The following is a 22,149-nucleotide window of genomic DNA, read 5'->3' as shown; positions in this document are numbered from 1 at the left end:
TGTGAAAACTCTACAGCAATATAGAGTGGGAAAGAGGCCGTGCTTTTGGACAATTCATAGACACTGCAGTAAATACAACCGAATAAAAACATCGCTGGTCTAGGACCGGAGTCTACACAGACCGGTGTGCCATAGCCAATCAGAGCTACTGTATGCCTATATGCAAATAAGCCATTTTCCACTTCAGCCTGCCGTCATTCACTTTCAACCGAACTGTGTGTTTACAGGCAGTACGTAGGTCATTAGAACACGTTCGCCAAAAGCCACAAAAAACACCTGAATGTATTTCTGTAAATATGTAAATACCACCGTAGTCCTCTTACATTTGGGAACTTCACAGTCCTATTGATCAAACAACCATGAGGTAGGTAGGCTCTCTCTCTCCCTCAGTTATACACATCAACATCAAGATAAACAGCTAATGGTAGCCAGATCAACAGCTAATGCTAGCCAGATCAACAGCTAATGCTAGCCAGATCAACAACTAATCAACAACAGCTAATGCTAACCAGAGCAACAACTAATGCTAACCAGAGCAACAACTAATGCTAGCCAGATCAACAGCTAATGCTAGCCAGATCAACAGCTAATGCTAGCCAGATCAACAGCTAATGCTAGCCAGATCAACAGCTAATGCTAACCAGATCAACAGCTAATGCTAACCAGAGCAACAACTAATGCTAGCCAGATCAACAACTAATGCTAGCCAGATCAACAGCTAATGCTAGCCAGATCAACAACTAATGCTAGCCAGATCAACAGCTAATGCTAGCACAGATCAACAGCTAATGCTTGCCAGATCAACAGCTAATGCTAGCCAGATCAACAGCAAATGCTTGCCAGATCAACAGCAAATGCAAATGCTACAACAGCAAACAGCAAATGCTAGCCAGATCAACAGCTAATGAGCAAGATAAGCTCAAATATAACGAGGGAACATTAGATGAAACCTCAAACTGTTTCAGCTAATTGTTTGTCAACATTGCACTGATAAATGATGGGGGAATCATAGTCTGCTCACCCTTCTGCAGCTTGCCTGCCATTGCATGCTTATCACAACCCACGTTTTGACAATGAATGGGAACTTGCCTGCCAATGCATGCTTATCACAACCCACGTTTTGACAATGAATGGGAACTTGCCTGCCAATGCATGCTTATCGATCTATGCCAAATGTTTTATTTATTTTCATTTCACCTTTATTTAACCAGGTAGGCCAGTTGAGAACAAGTTCTCATTTGCAACTGCGACTTGGCCAAGATAAAGCATAGCAGTTCAACACAAACAACAACACAGAGTTACACATGGAATAAACATGGAATAAACAAAACATAAAAAGAAAACAAAAAGTCTATATACAGTGTGTGCAAATGAGGTAAGATAAATAAATACAGTATGGGGATGAGGTAGTTGGATGTGCTATATTACAGATGGGCTATGTGCAGTGATCTGTGAGCTGCTCTGACAGCTGGTGCTTAAAGCTAGTGAGGGAGATATGAGTCTCCAGCTTCAGTGATTTTTGCAGTTTGTTCCAGTCATTGGCAGCAGAGAACTGGAAGGAAAGGCAGCCAAAGTAGGAATTGGCTTTGGGGTGACCAGTGAGATATACCTGCTGGAGCGTGTGCTGCAGGTGGGTGCTGCTATGGTGACCAGTGAGCTGAGATAAGGCGGGGCTTTCCCTAGCAAAGACTTATAGATGACCTGGAGCCAGTGGGTTTGGCGACGAATATGTAGCGAGGGCCAGTCAACGAGAGTGTACAGGTCACAGTGGTGGGTAGTATATGGGGCTTTGGTGACAAAACGGATGGCACTGTGATAGGCAAATATATTTCATTGATAACTAAGTGTGCGTTTGTAAATTGCCTCCAGTGTGTTTGATCTCCAGTGTGTTTGATCTCTCATAAATTCAGAGCATTTTGCTCTCCGAGCGGAGAGCACCAGACACTGGCGGAGGATTAGGGTTGAACCGAGCATACGGCAGTCAAGCGAACTGGCTAACGTTGGCTAGCTACTTCCAGACACAAATGAGAGAACACCTACCGTTCGCCAGCTGTTTTCACCACCTGTAGCGTTGGTGACTGTAACAGCTGTAACTCTTTACTGACACCGGTCATATTCAGCAGATGTTGCGAGTTTGTAAATGCGCCTGGTTTTTCTGCGCTTTGCCAAATTGGAGTAGACCTGCTCCCTGCCTGTTTCATTACAATATTGACAATCCCTGCCTTAGTTACATTCATCTGTTTTTTTGTCCGAAATATTGAACTGAAGCAGTGCATCCCGAATGGAGGTAGTAAACAATGTACCAGGCCAGTTGGGATTTAAAACCTCATTGGGATTTTGTTTTGGACTAGCAAAAAGTGTATTGGTGAATTATATTAATCAAGCATTGAACTGCATCCATCTATTCTGCCAACAATACCTCAGTGTACGTCATGGAATGTAGAGTTAAATAAAACCTATTTTCAAAGAGTCTTTATAAAGTTGGTTTTGTAGCATAAACTAGGAATTTTTTACATTTTTGACAGGTATTATGATTGTCTTGTTTATTTCATATCTGCAAAGTAGTTAAAACTTGGTCAGTTCCACTTCAACTCATGTTTAGATCCAAAGTCATGCTGCTTTTTCTGTGTGATGTTGATCACCATGCTCTACTCAGCTTCCCATTGGGTTATGAGTGTGAGGGCACAGCTTCCCATTGGGTATGAGTGTGAAGGCCCTGCCTGCCTGTGTGTATGAGTGTGAGGCCGCAGCTTCCCATCGGGTATGAGTGTGAGGGCCCTGCCTGCCTGCGTGTCTGTGTCCACTACAGCCACTGTGCAGAACGCTGCTGCATGCCCACCAACCTGCATGTCTGTACTAACCAACTCTTCTTCTTTCTCCTATACGCTCCTCTCCTCTTCTTCTTCCAAGGCTGCCAAGCAGATCAAAGATAGGTGGGTATACTCGTCCCTTGTCTAGTCTGTGGACATGTCTGTTATCGGCTGCAGTGAGAAGCCTTGCTTCGTGCATAGTTGAGATAGATAGTTTAGCAGATGTATTTTTGTTATTTTCATCACAAGTCCGACGTCAGTGAACTGATAGTGACATGTACTTGACCTAAACTACCGTTCAAAGGTTTGGGGTCACTGAGAAATGTCCTTGTTTTTTATTTTTTATTTTTAATAATAGCAAATGTTTTGTCCATTTAAATAACATCAAATTGATCAGAAATACAGTGTAGACATTGTATATGTAGTAAATGACTATTGTAGCTGGAAATGGCAGATTTTAAAAAAGAAAAACATTTAATGGAGTATCTACATAGGTGTACAGAGGCCCATTATCAGCAACCATCACTCCTGTGTTCCAATGGCACGTTGTGTTAGCTAATCCAAATTTAGAATTTTAAAAGAATAATTGATTGTTAGAAAACCCTTTTGTAATTATGTTACCACAGCTGAAAACTGTTGTTCCGATTAATGAAGAAATAAGACTGGCCTTCTTTAGACTAGTCGAGTAATCTGGCACATCAGCAATTGTGGGTTCGATTACAGGCTCAAAATGGCTAAAAACAAAGACCTTTCCTCTCAAACTCGTCAGGCTATTCTTGTTCTGAGAAATGAAGGCTATTCCATGCGAGAAATTGCCAAGAAACTGAAGATCTCGTACAACACTGTGTACTACTCCCTTCACAGAACAACGCAAACTGGCTCTAACCAGAATAGAAAGAGGAGTGGGAGGCCCCGGTGCACAACTGAGCAAGAGGACAAGTACATTAGAGTGACTAGTTTGAGAAACAGACGCCTCACAAGTCCTCAACTGGCAGCTTCATTAAATAGAATCCGCAAAACACCAGTCTCAACGTCAACAGTGAAGAGGCGACTGGAACACAGTAGTGATGGTTGCTGATAATGGGCCTCTGTACACCTATGTAGGTATTCCATAAAAAATCTGTCGTTTCCAGCTACAATAGTCATTTACAACATTAACAATGTCTACACTGTATTTCTGATCAATTTTATGTTGTTTTAATGGACAAAAAAATGTTTTCTTTCAAAAACAAGGACAAAAAATGTCAGTTTAAAAAATAAAATAAAAAACATTTCTAGGTGACCCCAAACCTTTGAATGGTAGTGTTGTGTGGTTACGTGTTTACATGGTTACATGTCATGTGTGGTTACGTGTTTACATGGTTACATGTCATGTGTGTTTACATGGTTACGTGTTATGTGTGGTTATGTGTTTACATGGTTACATGTCATGTGTGGTTACGTGTTTACATGGTTACATGTCATGTGTGGTTACGTGTTTACATGGTTACATGTCATGTGTGGTTACGTGTTTATATGGTTACATGTCATGTGCGGTTACATGTCATCTTTGGTTACGTGGTTGCATGGTTACATGTCATGTGTGGTTACGTGTTTACATGGTTACATGTCATGTGTGGTTACGTGTTTACATGGTTACATGTCATGTGTGTTTACATGGTTACATGGTTACGTGTCATGTGTGGTTACGTGTTTACATGGTTACATGTCATGTGTGGTTACGTGTTTACATGGTTACATGTCATGTGTGGTTGCGTGTTTACATGGTTACATGTCATGTGTGGTTACGTGTTTACATGGTTACATGTCATGTGTGATTACGTGTTTACATGGTTACATGTCATGTGTGGCTACGTGTTTACATGGTTACGTGTCAGGTGTGGTTACGTGTTTACATGGTTACATGTCATGTGTGATTACGTGTTTACATGGTTACGTGTCATGTGTGGTTACGTGTTTACATGGTTACGTGTCATGTGTGGCTACGTGTTTACATGGTTACGTGTCATGTGTGGTTACGTGTTTACATGGTTACGTGTCATGTGTGGCTACGTGTTTACATGGTTACGTGTCATGTGTGGCTACGTGTTTACATGGTTACGTGTCATGTGTGGCTACGTGTTTACATGGTTACGTGTCATGTGTGGCTACGTGTTTACATGGTTACGTGTCATGTGTGGCTACGTGTTTACATGGTTACGTGTCATGTGTGGCTACGTGTTTACATGGTTACGTGTCATGTGTGGCTACGTGTTTACATGGTTACATGTCATGTGTGGCTACATGTTTACATGGTTACGTGTCATGTGTGGTTACATGTTTACATGGTTACATGTCATGTGTGGCTACGTGTTTACATGGTTACATGTCATGTGTGGCTACGTGTTTACATGGTTACATGTCATGTGTGTTTACATGGTTACATGTCATGTGTGGTTATGTGGTTACATGGTTACATGTCATGTGTGTTTACATGGTTACGTGTTATGTGTGGTTACGTGTTTACATGGTTACGTGTCATGTGTGGCTACGTGTTTACATGGTTACGTGTCATGTGTGGCTACGTGTTTACATGGTTACATGTCATGTGTGGTTACGTGGTTACATGGTTACATGTCATGTGTGTTTACATGGTTACGTGTTATGTGTGGTTACGTGTTTACATGGTTACGTGTCATGTGTGGCTACGTGATGTGGTGTGTGTTTACATGGTTACGTGTCATGTGTGGCTACGTGTTTACATGGTTACATGTCATGTGTGGTTACGTGGTTACATGGTTACATGTCATGTGTGTTTACATGGTTATGTGTTATGTGTGGTTACGTGTTTACATGGTTACATGTCATGTGTGTTTACATGGTTACGTGTCATGTGTGGTTACGTGGTTACATGGTTACATGTCATGTGTGTTTGCATGGTTACGTGTCATGTGTGGTTACATACGTATGTGTGTTTGCTGTGACTGATCCCAGGTAGGTGATGTGGTGTGTGTGTCTATGTTAGCTGGAGGGTTGTCTGAAAGACCCACCAGAACGATCCCAGGTAGGTGATGTGGTGTGTGTGTCTATGTTAGCTGGAGGGTGGTCTGAAAGACACACCAGAACGATGGATAGATGGTACCCGTGCCACTGACCAGAATATATTTTGTAGAATCATCAAAAACAGCCATTGCTCATCGGCAGCCAGAAGGTGTTGCCAATAACACACTGTAGTCACAGCAATGGAACGGCTTCCTTCTGTCCTCTGCTGTTTCAGCTGGTAGGGTGGTGGTGTTAGTCTCACTGTGCCTTGTTCCTCCCTTCAGGGTAACCATGGCCTCCGCCTTCAGACTGACCATGAAGCCCAAGGTCACAGACAGCATGAACCATCTGATGGTGGACTTTACCCAGGAGAGACAACTTCTCCAGAACCTCAAGTTCCTGCCTGGTACGTGATGAGACTATCCCAAATGTCACCCTGTTCCCTGTACTGTGCACTAAGTTTGATCCCTTGTCAGTAGGGCCCTTGGTCACACCGAAACACTCACTTTTTCTTCCTCCCTATGTAGTGCACTAATAGGGCTCTGGTCTAAAGTAGTGCACTATATAGGGAATAGGGCTCTGGTCTAAAGTAGTGCACTATATAGGGAATAGGGCTCTGGTCTAAAGTAGTGCACTATATAGGGGATAGGGCTCTGGTCTAAAGTAGTGCACTATATAGGGAATAGGGCTCTGGTCTAAAGTAGTGCACTACATAGGGAATAGGGCTCTGGTCTAAAGTAGTGCACTACATAGGGAATAGGACCCTGGTCTAAAGTAGTGCACTATATAGGGAATTGGGCTCTGGTCTAAAGTAGTGCACTATATAGGGAATAGGGCTCTGGTCTATAGTAGTGCACTACATAGGGAATAGGGCTCTGGTCTATAGTAGTGCACTATATAGGGAATAGGGCTCTGGTCTATAGTAGTGCACTATATAGGGAATAGGACCCTGGTCTAAAGTAGTGCACTATATAGGGAATAGGGCTCTGGTCTATAGTAGTGCACTATATAGGGAATAGGGCTCTGGTCTAAAGTAGTGCACTACATAGGGAATAGGGCTCTGGTCTAAAGTAGTGTACTATATAGGGAATAGGGCTCTGGTCTAAAGTAGTGCTCTATATAGGGAATTGGGCTCTGGTCTAAAGTAGTGCACTACATAGGGAATAGGGCTCTGGTCTAAAGTAGTGTACTATATAGGGAATAGGGCTCTGGTCTAAAGTAGTGCTCTATATAGGGAATTGGGCTCTGGTCTAAAGTAGTGCACTATATAGGGAATAGGGCTCTGGTCTAAAGTGGTGTACTATATAGGGAATAGGGCTCTGGTCTAAAGTAGTGCACTACATAGGGAATAGGGCTCTGGTCTAAAGTTGTGCACTACATAGGGAATAGGGCTCTGGTCTAAAGTTGTGCACTGTCTTTGGGGTTGTCCCTAGGTGCCTGAGACATAGTGGACCAGGTTGTCCTAGCATTTTTATAATTCTGTATTTGAACTGTTTTGGTGTCATAACTTATATGGCCTGTTGTTAATTTGAGTTTCTACCTTTGATTAATGTTGTTTTGTTTACTTGGTATTTATTAGGATCGCCATAAGCCACTGCAAAAGCATCAGCTATAGAGGGCAGGAAATCAAATTACGGTTTTTGTCACATGCGCCGAATACAACCATGAAATCCTTACAAGCCCTTAACCAACAATGCAGTTCAATAGATAGAGTTAAGAAAATATTTACTAAATAAACTAAAGTAATAAAATATAATCAAAAAGTAACACAAGAAAACTAACAATAATGAACCTATATACAGGGGGGAGCGGTAGGGAGGAATGGACAGACAGACAGATCTCAGTCAGCCAGAGGGAGGAATGGACAGACAGACAGATCTCAGTCAGCCAGAGGGAGGAATGGACAGACAGACAGATCTCAGTCAGCCAGAGGGAGGAATGGACAGACAGACAGATCTCAGTCAGCCAGAGGGAGGAATGGACAGACAGACAGATCTCAGTCAGCCAGAGGGAGGAATGGACAGACAGACAGATCTCAGTCAGCCAGAGGGAGGAATGGACAGACAGACAGATCTCAGTCAGCCAGAGGGAGGAATGGACAGACAGATCTCAGTCAGCCAGAGGGAGGAATGGACAGACAGACAGATCTCAGTCAGCCAGAGGGAGGAATGGACAGACAGACAGATCTCAGTCAGCCAGAGGGAGGAATGGACAGACAGACAGATCTCAGTCAGCCAGAGGGAGGAATGGACAGACAGACAGATCTCAGTCAGCCAGAGGGAGGAATGGACAGACAGACAGATCTCAGTCAGCCAGAGGGAGGAATGGACAGACAGACAGATCTCAGTCAGCCAGAGAGAGGAATGGACAGACAGCTAATTTATTTTTCTTTCAGAGCAACAGAGCATCAGCTGCTTCAACAGTCATCCAACGATTCTCCAGAGACGTTTTCTTTGTGGTCGAATGTAGAGCAGATCTGTCCGGACTCTTTAGTTGATGTTCTAGAGGATTCTAGGACAGCACCAAGCCTCGTCTTTATAGGGTTATGATGACTGGCCCTCCTATTGGAATATTAGGGATTTCTGTGTTGCTCAGATCCAGGATCATCTGACGATGACCCCCCTCTTCCCGCTGTGCCATACAGGGTCCCCCCTCCTCTTCCCGCTGTGCCATACAGGGTCCCTCCCTCCTCTTCCCGCTGTGGCATACAGGGTCCCTCCTTCCTCTTCCCGCTGTGCCATACAGGGTCCCTCTCTCCTCTTCCCGCTGTGCCATACAGGGTCCCTCCCTCCTCTTCCCGCTGTGCCATACAGGGTCCCTCCTTCCTCTTCCCGCTGTGCCATACAGGGCCCCCTCTCCTCTTCCCGCTGTGCCATACAGGGTCCCTCCTTCCTCTTCCCGCTGTGCCATACAGGGTCCCTCCTTCCTCTTCCCGCTGTGCCATACAGGGTCCCTCCCTCCTCTTCCCGCTGTGCCATACAGGGTCCCTCCCTCCTCTTCCCGCTGTGCCATACAGGGTCCCTCCCTCCTCTTCCCGCTGTGCCATACAGGGTCCCTCCTTCCTCTTCCCGCTGTGCCATACAGGGTCCCTCCCTCCTCTTCCTGCTGTGCCATACAGGGTCCCTCCTTCCTCTTCCCGCTGTGCCATACAGGGTCCCTCCCTCCTCTTCCCGCTGTGCCATACAGGGTCCCTCCCTCCTCTTCCCGCTGTGCCATACAGGGTCCCTCCCTCCTCTTCCCGCTGTGCCATACAGGGTCCCTCCCTCCTCTTCCCGCTGTGCCATACAGGGTCCCTCCCTCCTCTTCCCGCTGTGCAATACAGGGTCCCTCCCTCCTCTTCCCGCTGTGCAATACAGGGTCCCTCCCTCCTCTTCCCGCTGTGCCATACAGGGTCCCTCCCTCCTCTTCCCGCTGTGCCATACAGGGTCCCTAGAGGCTCTGCACCAGCGCTCGACCCCAGATGATGCGCTGAGCGCTGCACTAAACATGAGTCTGACTGAACTAGCACTGAATGAATATGCCCCCCGAGCTCAGAGCTAGCCACTCAACAAAGACTAAAAATAACCCAGAAAAATAACAATTTCCTCAGGGAACTAACCTGGGCAGTAGTCCTTTCTCATACTAGTCAATCCCTCCATAAACGACTGTTGTAATGTGGTGTATGGTTGTGTAGCTATATGGCTGTATGGCTGTATAGTGATGGGGTTACTGGTAGCTTGAGAGGTGAGAACTGCTTGTGTAGCTTCTACAGCTTGAGGACAAATTTCTTCTCAAGCTTCCCATTGTCTGTGTGTGTGTTTGCATTGATACATCAGCTTGCCTGTACACATTGTTGTGGACCTGGAGCAGCTTTGAGGGCAATCGGTCAGAGGAGTGGCTAGGCTAGGGAACTGCTTGGATCGGTCAGAGGAGTGGCTAGGCTAGGGAACTGCTTGGATCGGTCAGAGGAGTGGCTAGAAAGGGAACTGCTTGGATCGGTCAGAGGAGTAGCGAGGCTAGGGAACTGCTTGAATCGGTCAGAGGAGTAGCGAGGCTAGGGAACTGCTTGAATCGGTCAGAGGAGTGGCTAGGCTCGGGAACTGCTTGGATCGGTCAGAGGAGTGGCTAGGCTCGGGAACTGCTTGGATCAGTCAGAGGAGTGGCTAGGCTAGGGAACTGCTTGGATCGGTCAGAGGAGTGGCTTGGCTAGGGAACTGCTTGGATCGGTCAGAGGAGTGGCTAGGCTAGGGAACTGCTTGGATCGGTCAGAGGAGTAGCGAGGCTAGGGAACTGCTTGGATCGGTCAGAGGAGTGGCTAGGCTAGGGAACTGCTTGGATCGGTCAGAGGAGTGGCTAGAAAGGGAACTGCTTGGATCGGTCAGAGGAGTAGCGAGGCTAGGGAACTGCTTGAATCGGTCAGAGGAGTAGCGAGGCTAGGGAACTGCTTGAATCGGTCAGAGGAGTAGCGAGGCTAGGGAACTGCTTGGATCGGTCAGAGGAGTGGCTAGGCTAGGGAACTGCTTGAATCGGTCAGAGGAGTAGCGAGGCTAGGGAACTGCTTGAATCGGTCAGAGGAGTGGCTAGGCTAGGGAACTGCTTGGATCGGTCAGAGGAGTGGCTAGGCTCGGGAACTGCTTGAATCGGTCAGAGGAGTGGCTAGGCTAGGGAACTGCTTGGATCGGTCAGAGGAGTGGCTAGGCTCGGGAACTGCTTGAATCGGTCAGAGGAGTGGCTAGGCTCGGGAACTGCTTGGATCGGTCAGAGGAGTGGCTAGGCTAGGGAACTGCTTGGATCGGTCAGAGGAGTGGCTAGGCTCGGGAACTGCTTGGATCGGTCAGAGGAGTGGCTAGGCTAGGGAACTGCTTGGATCGGTCAGAGGAGTGGCTAGGCTAGGGAACTGCTTGGATCGGTCAGAGGAGTGGCTAGGCTCGGGAACTGCTTGAATCGGTCAGAGGAGTGGCTAGGCTAGGGAACTGCTTGGATCGGTCAGAGGAGTGGCTAGAAAGGGAACTGCTTGGATCGGTCAGAGGAGTAGCGAGGCTAGGGAACTGCTTGAATCGGTCAGAGGAGTAGCGAGGCTAGGGAACTGCTTGAATCGGTCAGAGGAGTAGCGAGGCTAGGGAACTGCTTGGATCGGTCAGAGGAGTGGCTAGGCTAGGGAACTGCTTGAATCGGTCAGAGGAGTAGCGAGGCTAGGGAACTGCTTGAATCGGTCAGAGGAGTGGCTAGGCTAGGGAACTGCTTGGATCGGTCAGAGGAGTGGCTAGGCTCGGGAACTGCTTGAATCGGTCAGAGGAGTGGCTAGGCTAGGGAACTGCTTGGATCGGTCAGAGGAGTAGCTAGGCTAGGGAACTGCTTGAATCGGTCAGAGGAGTGGCTTGGCTAGGGAACTGCTTGGATCGGTCAGAGGAGTAGCGAGGCTAGGGAACTGCTTGGATCGGTCAGAGGAGTGGCTAGGCTAGGGAACTGCTTGGATCGGTCAGAGGAGTAGCTAGGCTAGGGAACTGCTTGAATCGGTCAGAGGAGTGGCTTGGCTAGGGAACTGCTTGGATCGGTCAGAGGAGTAGCGAGGCTAGGGAACTGCTTGGATCGGTCAGAGGAGTGGCTAGGCTCGGGAACTGCTTGAATCGGTCAGAGGAGTGGCTAGGCTAGGGAACTGCTTGAATCGGTCAGAGGAGTGGCTAGGCTAGGGAACTGCTTGAATCGGTCAGAGGAGTGGCTAGGCTAGGGAACTGCTTGGATCGGTCAGAGGAGTGGCTTGGCTAGGGAACTGCTTGGATCGGTCAGAGGAGTGGCTAGGCTAGGGAACTGCTTGGATCGGTCAGAGGAGTGGCTAGGCTAGGGAACTGCTTGGATCGGTCAGAGGAGTGGCTTGGCTAGGGAACTGCTTGGATCGGTCAGAGGAGTGGCTTGGCTAGGGAACTGCTTAAATCGGTCAGAGGAGTGGCTAGGCTCGGGAACTGCTTGGATCGGTCAGAGGAGTGGCTAGGCTAGGGAACTGCTTGAATCGGTCAGAGGAGTAGCGAGGCTAGGGAACTGCTTGAATCGGTCAGAGGAGTGGCTAGGCTCGGGAACTGCTTGGATCGGTCAGAGGAGTGGCTAGGCTAGGGAACTGCTTGGATCGGTCAGAGGAGTGGCTAGAAAGGGAACTGCTTGAATCGGTCAGAGGAGTGGCTAGGCTAGGGAACTGCTTGAATCGGTCAGAGGAGTGGCTAGAAAGGGAACTGCTTGAATCGGTCAGAGGAGTGGCTAGGCTAGGGAACTGCTTGAATCGGTCAGAGGAGTGGCTAGGCTAGGGAACTGCTTGAATCGGTCAGAGGAGTGGCTAGGCTAGGGAACTGCTTGGATCGGTCAGAGGAGTAGCGAGGCTAGGGAACTGCTTGGATCGGTCAGAGGAGTGGCTAGAAAGGGAACTGCTTGAATCGGTCAGAGGAGTGGCTTGGCTCGGGAACTGCTTGGATCGGTCAGAGGAGTGGCTAGGCTAGGGAACTGCTTGGATCGGTCAGAGGAGTGGCTAGGCTCGGGAACTGCTTGGATCGGTCAGAGGAGTGGCTAGGCTCGGGAACTGCTTGGATCGGTCAGAGGAGTAGCGAGGCTAGGGAACTGCTTGGATCGGTCAGAGGAGTGGCTAGAAAGGGAACTGCTTGAATCGGTCAGAGGAGTGGCTTGGCTAGGGAACTGCTTGAATGGGTCAGAGGAGTGGCTAGGCTAGGGAACTGCTTGGATCGGTCAGAGGAGTGGCTTGGCTAGGGAACTGCTTGGATCGGTCAGAGGAGTGGCTAGGCTCGGGAACTGCTTGGATCGGTCAGAGGAGTGGCTAGGCTAGGGAACTGCTTGGATCGGTCAGAGGAGTAGCGAGGCTCGGGAACTGCTTGAATCGGTCAGAGGAGTGGCTAGGCTAGGGAACTGCTTAAATCGGTCAGAGGAGTGGCTTGGCTAGGGAACTGCTTGGATCGGTCAGAGGAGTGGCTTGGCTAGGGAACTGCTTGAATCGGTCAGAGGAGTGGCTAGGCTCGGGAACTGCTTGGATCGGTCAGAGGAGTGGCTAGGCTCGGGAACTGCTTAAATCGGTGCAGAGGAGTGGCTTGGCTAGGGAACTGCTTGGATCGGTCAGAGGAGTGGCTAGGCTAGGGAACTGCTTGAATCGGTCAGAGGAGTGGCTAGGCTAGGGAACTGCTTAAATCGGTCAGAGGAGTGGCTTGGCTAGGGAACTGCTTGGATCGGTCAGAGGAGTGGCTTGGCTAGGGAACTGCTTGAATCGGTCAGAGGAGTGGCTAGGCTAGGGAACTGCTTGAATCGGTCAGAGGAGTGGCTAGGCTAGGGAACTGCTTGGATCGGTCAGAGGAGTGGCTAGGCTAGGGAACTGCTTGGATCAGTCAGAGGAGTGGCTAGGCTCGGGAACTGCTTGAATCGGTCAGAGGAGTGGCTAGGCTAGGGAACTGCTTGGATCAGTCAGAGGAGTGGCTAGGCTCGGGAACTGCTTGAATCGGTCAGAGGAGTGGCTAGGCTAGGGAACTGCTTGGATCGGTCAGAGGAGTGGCTAGGCTCGGGAACTGCTTGAATCGGTCAGAGGAGTGGCTAGGCTAGGGAACTGCTTAAATCGGTCAGAGGAGTGGCTAGGCTAGGGAACTGCTTGAATCGGTCAGAGGAGTGGCTAGGCTAGGGAACTGCTTGAATCGGTCAGAGGAGTGGCTTGGCTAGGGAACTGCTTGGATCGGTCAGAGGAGTGGCTTGGCTAGGGAACTGCTTGGATCGGTCAGAGGAGTGGCTAGGCTCGGGAACTGCTTGGATCGGTCAGAGGAGTGGCTAGGCTAGGGAACTGCTTAAATCGGTCAGAGGAGTGGCTTGGCTAGGGAACTGCTTGGATCGGTCAGAGGAGTGGCTTGGCTAGGGAACTGCTTGAATCGGTCAGAGGAGTGGCTAGGCTCGGGAACTGCTTGGATCGGTCAGAGGAGTGGCTAGGCTAGGGAACTGCTTGGATCGGTCAGAGGAGTGGCTAGGCTAGGGAACTGCTTGGATCGGTCAGAGGAGTGGCTAGGCTAGGGAACTGCTTGAATCGGTCAGAGGAGTGGCTAGGCTAGGGAACTGCTTGAATCGGTCAGAGGAGTGGCTTGGCTCGGGAACTGCTTGGATCGGTCAGAGGAGTGGCTAGGCTAGGGAACTGCTTGGATCGGTCAGAGGAGTGGCTAGGCTCGGGAACTGCTTAAATCGGTGCAGAGGAGTGGCTTGGCTAGGGAACTGCTTGGATCGGTCAGAGGAGTGGCTCGGCTCGGGAACTGCTTGAATGGGTCAGAGGAGTGGCTAGGCTAGGGAACTGCTTGAATGGGTCAGAGGAGTGGCTAGGCTCGGGAACTGCTTGAATGGGTCAGAGGAGTGGCTAGGCTCGGGAACTGCTTGAATCGGTCAGAGGAGTGGCTAGGCTCGGGAACTGCTTGGATCGGTCAGAGGAGTGGCTAGGCTCGGGAACTGCTTGAATCGGTCAGAGGAGTGGCTCGGGAACTGCTTGGATCGGCTACCCTTTATGTGTGAATGTTTTACTATGCTTGTGAGTTCTAGAAGTCCTCACGAATAGTGAGCCTCCAGGTAGCTTAGCGGTTAGAGAGGCGAGCCAGCAGCCTCCAGGTAGCTTAGCGGTTAGAGAGGCGAGCCAGCAGCCTCCAGGTAGCTTAGCAGTTAGAGAGGCGAGCCAGCAGCCTCCAGGTAGCTTAGCGGTTAGAGAGGCGAGCCAGCAGCCTCTAGGTAGCTTAGCGGTTAGAGAGGCGAGCCAGCAGCCTCCAGGTAGCTTAGCGGTTAGAGAGGCGAGCCAGCAGCCTCCAGGTAGCTTAGCGGTTAGAGAGGCGAGCCAGCAGCCTCTAGGTAGCTTAGCGGCGAGAGTGGCGAGCCAGCAGCCTCCAGGTAGCTTAGCGGTTAGAGAGGCGAGCCAGCAGCCTCCAGGTAGCTTAGCGGTTAGAGAGGCGAGCCAGCAGCCTCCAGGTAGCTTAGCGGTTAGAGAGGCGAGCCAGCAGCCTCCAGGTAGCTTAGCGGTTAGAGAGGCGAGCCAGCAGCCTCCAGGTAGTTTAGCGGTTAGAGAGGCGAGCCAGCAGCCTCCAGGTAGCTTAGCGGTTAGAGAGGCGAGCCAGTAGCCTCTAGGTAGCTTAGCGGTTAGAGAGGCGAGCCAGCAGCCTCCAGGTAGCTTAGCGGTTAGAGTGGCGAGCCAGCAGCCTCCAGGTAGCTTAGCGGTTAGAGAGGCGAGCCAGCAGCCTCTAGGTAGCTTAGCGGTTAGAGAGGCGAGCCAGCAGCCTCCAGGTAGCTTAGCGGTTAGAGAGGCGAGCCAGCAGCCTCCAGGTAGCTTAGCGGTTCGAGAGGCGAGCCAGCAGCCTGTCATTATGCATTTGAACCCCACAACAACAGTTCTGCCCAGTGTTGGGCTAAAAGTAGAAGCCACATTTCGTTTGGACTTTGTGTGTAACTGACCAATAAAGTGATCTTTATGTTATTTTAATCTTGTGTGGTTGCGTAATCCGTACGAGAGGGCTATTGTGTGTTCCGTATAACTAGGCAGTCTTGTGGCTGCTCTGCTCTCGTTGTTCCTCAGAGCTAGTAGACATGCTCACTGGACCGTGTGAGCAGAAAGAGACAGAAATAATCATCACAGCTCAGACTAGCCTCGACCTCTGTCACATGATTGGAGAGCAGTCTGTTTGTCTTGGTTTATTATGCCTCTTGAAGGATGGAGGGGTACAGGGCATTTGGAAAGTATTCAGACCCCTTGACTTTTTCCACATTTTGTTACATTACAGCCATATTCTAAAATGGATTAAGTAGCCCCCCCCCCCCCCTCATCATTCTACACACGATACCTCATAATGACAAAGCAAAAACAGGTTTTTAGGCATTTTGAAAAAACTGAAATCACATGTACATAAGTATTCAGACCCTTTACTCAGTACTTTGTTGAAGCACCTTTGGCAGCGAATACATACCTCAAGTCTTCTTGGGTATGACGTTACAAGCTTCGCACACCTGTGTTTGGGGAGTTTCTCTCTTTCTTCTTTGCAGATCCTCTCAAGCTCTGTCAGGTCAGATGGGCAGCGTCGCTGTACAGCTATTTTCAGGTCTCTCCGGAGATGTTAGATCAGGTTCAAGTCTGGGATCTGGCTGGGGTCCTCAAGAACATTCAGAGACCTGTCCCGAAGCCACTCCTGCGTTGTCTTGGCTGTGTGCTTAGGGTCGTTGTCCTGTTGGAAGTTGAACCTACCCGCCAGTCTGAGGTCCTGAGCGCTCTGGAGCAGGTTTTCATCAAGGATCTCTCTGTACTTTGCTACAATCATCTTTCCCTTGATCTTAACTAGTGATTTTGATTGTAGCCTGTGGAAAGTTGTCCCACTCCTCTTCAATGGCTGTGCAAAGTTGCTGGTTATTGGCGTGAACTGGAACACGCTGTCGTACACTTCGATTCAGAGCATCCCAAACATGCTCAATGGGTGGCATGTGCTCAAGGGCACAACGGCAGGTAATGGCATCTAGGATTTGATACTAATAACCCTCCAGTTGCCAGTTTCCATCCCGCCAGATTGTCTTCCCCATCAGATGTTTTCCCCCGGGATTCAAACTGGCAACCCTCCGATTGGTGGCTCGCCTCTCTAACCGCTAGGATACCTGCCAACCCTCCGATTGGTGGCTCGCCTCTCTAACCGCTAGGATACCTGCCAACCCTCCGGTTGGTGGCTCACCTCTCTAACCGCTAGGATACCTGCCAACCCTCCGATTGGTGGCTCACCTCTCTAACCGCTAGGATACCTGCCAACCCTCCGGTTGGTGGCTCACCTCTCTAACCGCTAGGATACCTGCCAACCCTCCGATTGGTGGCTCGCCTCTCTAACCGCTAGGATACCTGCCAACCCTCCGGTTGGTGGTTCGCCTCTCTAACCGCTAGGATACCTGCCAACCCTCCGGTTGGTGGACTGCCTCTCTAACCGCTAGGATACCTGCCAACCCTCCGGTTGGTGGCTCGCCTCTCTAAACGCTAGGATACCTGCCAACCCTCCTGTTGGTCTTTCCAATGTTCTCCTTCTGTTAAGTACTTCTGTTAACCTCTAGTGCTTTTGATGTGTAGTGGGGGACCCACAGCTGAAAAGATCTGAGACTTCCTTGGGGGATTTATTTGACCAAAGAGCCTCTTGGGGTTTCAACAGTCGTAACACTAGTGAGTTGTAGGGGCTCCATTGCCTTGGTAACAACTCCTCCACAGAAGGTTAGCTTTTCTCCTAATGACTGAGGAAAATGTCCACCTTTTTTTTTTAAAGAAGGAAAAAAGGCACAAATGGCTTACTCTTTAAGATGGAATGATGATAATAGGAAGTTCTGTTTAATCACAATGAAAATAGTAAACGCCCCACTCCAACTGCTATAAGGCGTTATCTGGTTGAATGTTCCCATTGAGTTTCCATCTGGGGCCTGTTAAACACTGGCCGATATGGACAAATTGCAGTATTTCTAACAGAAGAACTGTTAAAAGCAGATGCATGACCCACGGTAGCAATTGAAAGACAACACTTCCATTGTTGATGTCATGTTCATTTTGTATTTACTGTACTTTTCACAGCAGTTGTTGATAACGAAATCTGAAAATACTCTGGATACACGCGCTAACATAATAAGAATATTCATGACTTCAACTAGAGCTCCTAGCTTTTCCATTGAGGAACTGAAGCACAATTGTGTTTTTTAAAATTTGGAACGCAGCCCTGTGTCCCCACCATCAGACAGTTACTGTGGTTGTTAACACAGCCCTGTGTCCCCACCACCAGTTACTGTGGTTGTTAACACAGCCCTGTGTCCCCACCACCAGTTACTGTGGTTGTTAACACAGCCCTGTGTCCCCACCATCAGTTACTGTGGTTGTTAACACAGCCCTGTGTCCCCACCACCAGTTACTGTGGTTGTTAACACAGCCCTGTGCCCCCACCACCAGTTACTGTGGTTGTTAACACAGCCCTGTGTCCCCACCACCAGTTACTGTAGTTGTTAACACAGCCCTGTGACCCCACCACCAGTTACTGTGGTTGTTAACACAGCCCTGTGTCCCCACCACCAGTTACTGTGGTTGTTAACACAGCCCTGCTTCCCCACCACCAGTTACTGTGGTTGTTAACACAGCCCTGTGTCCCCACCACCAGTTACTGTGGTTGTTAACACAGCCCTGTGTCCCCACCATCAGTTACTGTGGTTGTTAACACAGCCCTGTGTCCCCACCATTAGTTACTGTAGTTGTTAACACAGCCCTGTGTCCCCACCGCCAGTTACTGTGGTTGTTAACACAGCCCTGTGTCCCCACCACCAGTTACTGTGGTTGTTAACACAGCCCTGTGTCCCCACCATCAGTTACTGTAGTTGTTAACACAGCCCTGTGTCCCCACCACCAGTTACTGTGGTTGTTGACACAGCCCTGTGTCCCCACCACCAGTTACTGTGGTTGTTAACACAGCCCTGTGTCCCCACCACCAGTTACTGTGGTTGTTAACACAGCCCTGTGTCCCCACCACCAGTTACTGTGGTTGTTAACACAGCCCTGTGTCCCCACCACCAGTTACTGTGGTTGTTAACACAGCCCTGTGTCCCCACCATCAGACAGTTACTGTGGTTGTTAACACAGCCCTGTGTCCCCACCACCAGTTACTGTGGTTGTTAACACAGCCCTGTGTCCCCACCACCAGTTACTGTGGTTGTTAACACAGCCCTGTGTCCCCACCACCAGTTACTGTGGTTGTTAACACAGCCCTGTGTCCCCACCACCAGTTACTGTGGTTGTTAACACAGCCCTGTGTCCCCACCATCAGTTACTGTGGTTGTTAACACAGCCCTGTGTCCCCACCACCAGTTACTGTGGTTGTTAACACAGCCCTGTGTCCCCACCACCAGTTACTGTGGTTGTTAACACAGCCCTGCTTCCCCACCATCAGTTACTGTGGTTGTTAACACAGCCCTGTGTCCCCACCACCAGTTACTGTGGTTGTTAACACAGCCCTGCTTCCCCACCACCAGTTACTGTGGTTGTTAACGCAGCCCTGTGTCCCCACCACCAGTTACTGTGGTTGTTAACACAGCCCTGTGTCCCCACCACCAGTTACTGTGGTTGTTAACACAGCCCTGTGTCCCCACCACCAGTTACTGTGGTTGTTAACACAGCCCTGTGTCCCCACCACCAGTTACTGTGGTTGTTAACACAGCCCTGTGTCCCCACCACCATCAGTTACTGTGGTTGTTAACACAGCCCTGTGTCCCCACCATCAGTTACTGTGGTTGTTAACGCAGCCCTGTGACCCCACCACCAGTTACTGTGGTTGTTAACACAGCCCTGTGTCCCCACCACCAGTTACTGTGGTTGTTAACACAGCCCTGTGTCCCCACCACCAGTTACTGTGGTTGTTAACACAGCCCTGTGTCCCCACCACCATCAGTTACTGTGGTTGTTAACACAGCCCTGTGTCCCCACCACCAGTTACTGTGGTTGTTAACACAGCCCTGTGTCCCCACCATCAGTTACTGTGGTTGTTAACACAGCCCTGTGTCCCCACCATCAGTTACTGCGGTTGTTAACACAGCCCTGTGTCCCCACCACCAGTTACTGTGGTTGTTAACGCAGCCCTGTGACCCCACCACCAGTTACTGTGGTTGTTAACACAGCCCTGTGTCCCCACCACCAGTTACTGTGGTTGTTAACACAGCCCTGTGTCCCCACCACCAGTTACTGTGGTTGTTAACACAGCCCTGTGTCCCCACCACCAGTTACTGTGGTTGTTAACACAGCCCTGTGTCCCCACCACCAGTTACTGTGGTTGTTAACGCAGCCCTGTGTCCCCACCACCAGTTACTGTGGTTGTTAACACAGCCCTGTGTCCCCACCATCAGTTACTGTGGTTGTTAACACAGCCCTGTGTCCCCACCACCAGTTACTGTGGTTGTTAACACAGCCCTGTGTCCCCACCACCAGTTACTGTGGTTGTTAACGCAGCCCTGTGTCCCCACCACCAGTTACTGTGGTTGTTAACACAGCCCTGTGTCCCCACCACCAGTTACTGTGGTTGTTAACACAGCCCTGTGTCCCCACCACCAGTTACTGTGGTTGTTAACACAGCCCTGTGTCCCCACCACCAGTTACTGTGGTTGTTAACACAGCCCTGTGTCCCCACCACCAGTTACTGTGGTTGTTAACACAGCCCTGTGTCCCCACCATCAGTTACTGTGGTTGTTAACGCAGCCCTGTGTCCCCACCACCAGTTACTGTGGTTGTTAACACAGCCCTGTGTCCCCACCACCAGTTACTGTGGTTGTTAACACAGCCCTGTGTCCCCACCACCAGTTACTGTGGTTGTTAACACAGCCCTGTGTCCCCACCACCAGTTACTGTAGTTGTTAACACAGCCCTGTGACCCCACCACCAGTTACTGTGGTTGTTAACACAGCCCTGTGTCCCCACCACCACCAGTTACTGTGGTTGTTAACACAGCCCTGTGTCCCCACCACCAGTTACTGTGGTTGTTATCGCAATCCAAAAACGGTCCATTTTAAATTGTAGTCTGTGTCAGGTGGGCATAATATTGCCAAGATGGCTAGCTAAGTAATAAAATACGATCTTACGGTGTTAGGCTTTCACAAGGCACAAACTGATGGTCATTTTGGAATACATAAAATGGAATCATGAGTTCATTCAAGTGTTCTGCATCAAAAAAATTGTCTCATTCTGTTTAGGACAACCCAGGGTATAACGCATTTTTGTTGATGTTGTTGTTGACATTTCACGTTTATTTAACTAGGCAAGTCAGTTAAGAACAGATTCTTATTTAAAATGACGGCCTACCCCGGGCCAAACCCGGACGACGCTGGGCCAATCGTGCCCCGCCCTATGGGACTCCCAATCACGGCCAGATGTGATGCGTCCTGGATGTAAATCCTTGTAACTATGGATACAGTATGTATACCAGTGGTGTGACCTTGACCTCTAGAACCTGAAGGCTGCTGTTAACACCAGGGGTGTGACCTTGACCTCTAGAACCAGAAGGCTGCTATTAACATCACGGGTGTGACCTTGACCTCTAGAACCTGAAGGCTGCTGTTAACATCACGGATGTGACCTTGACCTCTAGAACCTGAAGGCTGCTGTTAACACCAGGGGTGTGACCTTGACCTCTAGAACCTGAAGGCTGGTTTTAACACCAGGGGTGTTCGTACCAGGGGTGTGACCCTGACCTCTAGGGTAACTTAGTCAATGGAAGCTCTCTAACTATTATAATAAGGAAACCATCTGATCCACAGTGGTGTTAGTACCAGGGGGTGTTAGCACCAGGGGGTGTTAGTACCAGGGGGTGTTAGTACCAGGGGGTGTTAGTACCAGGGGTGTTAGTACCAAGGGGTGTTAGTACCAAGGGGTGTTAGTACCAGGGGTGTTAGTACCAGGGGTGTTAGTACCGGGGGGTGTTAGTACCAGGGGGTGTTAGTACCAGGGGGTGTTAGTACCAGGGGGTGTTAGTACCAGGAGGTGTTAGTACCAGGAGGTGTTAGTACCAAGGGGTGTTAGTACCAGGGGGTGTTAGTACCAGGGGGTGTTAGTACCAGGGTGTTAGTACCTGGGGGTGTTAGTACCAGGGTGTTAGTACCGGGGGGTGTTAGTACCAAGGGGTGTTAGTACCAAGGTGTTAGTACCAGGGTGTTAGTACCAGGGTGTTAGTACCTGGGGGTGTTAGTACCAGGGTGTTAGTACCGGGGGTGTTAGTACCAAGGGGTGTTAGTACCAAGGGGTGTTAGTACCGGGGGGTGTTAGTACCAGGGGGTGTTAGTACCAGGGGGTGTTAGTACCGGGGGGTGTTAGTACCGGGGGGTGTTAGTACCAGGTGGTGTTAGTACCTAGGGGTGTTAGTACCAAGTGGTGTTAGTACCAGGGGGTGTTAGTACCGGGGGGTGTTAGTACCGGGGGGTGTTAGTACCAGGAGGTGTTAGTACCAGGGTGTTAGTACCGGGGGGTGTTAGTACCGGGGGTGTTAGTGCCGGGGGGTGTTGGTACCAGGAGGTGTTAGTACCAAGGGGTGTTAGTACCGGGGGGTGTTAGTACCGGGTGGTGTTAGTACCGGGGGGTGTTAGTACCAGGTGGTGTTAGTACCTAGGGGTGTTAGTACCAAGTGGTGTTAGTACCAGGGGGTTAGTACCGGGGGGTGTTAGTACCGGGGGGTGTTAGTTCCGGGGGGTGTTAGTATCTTTTAAAAATATTATTAGAACAAATTTGAATTAAAAAAACATGAATTATTGATTGTCATATGTACAAATTGATGAAGTTAGAACATTGTCCAAAAAAAGCTTTATTTAC

The 22,149-nt window shown here is 49.5% G+C and overlaps 1 protein-coding gene across 4 annotated transcripts in view; it reads left to right on the top strand.

Moving 5' to 3' along the window:
• The window catches only part of LOC135518441 (FSD1-like protein), a 68,723-nt gene that overhangs the window by 36,923 nt on the left and 9,651 nt on the right, over positions 1 to 22,149 (top strand). For all 4 annotated transcript variants that reach the window (XM_064943614.1, XM_064943616.1, XM_064943613.1 and 1 more), the window contains exons 5-6: positions 2,911 to 2,933; positions 6,116 to 6,237. In XM_064943614.1, coding sequence (XP_064799686.1) covers positions 2,911 to 2,933; positions 6,116 to 6,237 — 145 coding nt within the window. The remainder of the gene's footprint in view (positions 1 to 2,910; positions 2,934 to 6,115; positions 6,238 to 22,149) is intronic.

Source organism: Oncorhynchus masou, chromosome 28 (assembly GCF_036934945.1).
Source record: "Oncorhynchus masou masou isolate Uvic2021 chromosome 28, UVic_Omas_1.1, whole genome shotgun sequence".
In the NCBI taxonomy this organism is placed as follows: domain Eukaryota; kingdom Metazoa; phylum Chordata; class Actinopteri; order Salmoniformes; family Salmonidae; genus Oncorhynchus; species Oncorhynchus masou.
The sequence above is the reverse complement of the archived record's forward strand: the minus strand, read 5'-3'. Positions and strand labels throughout refer to the sequence as shown.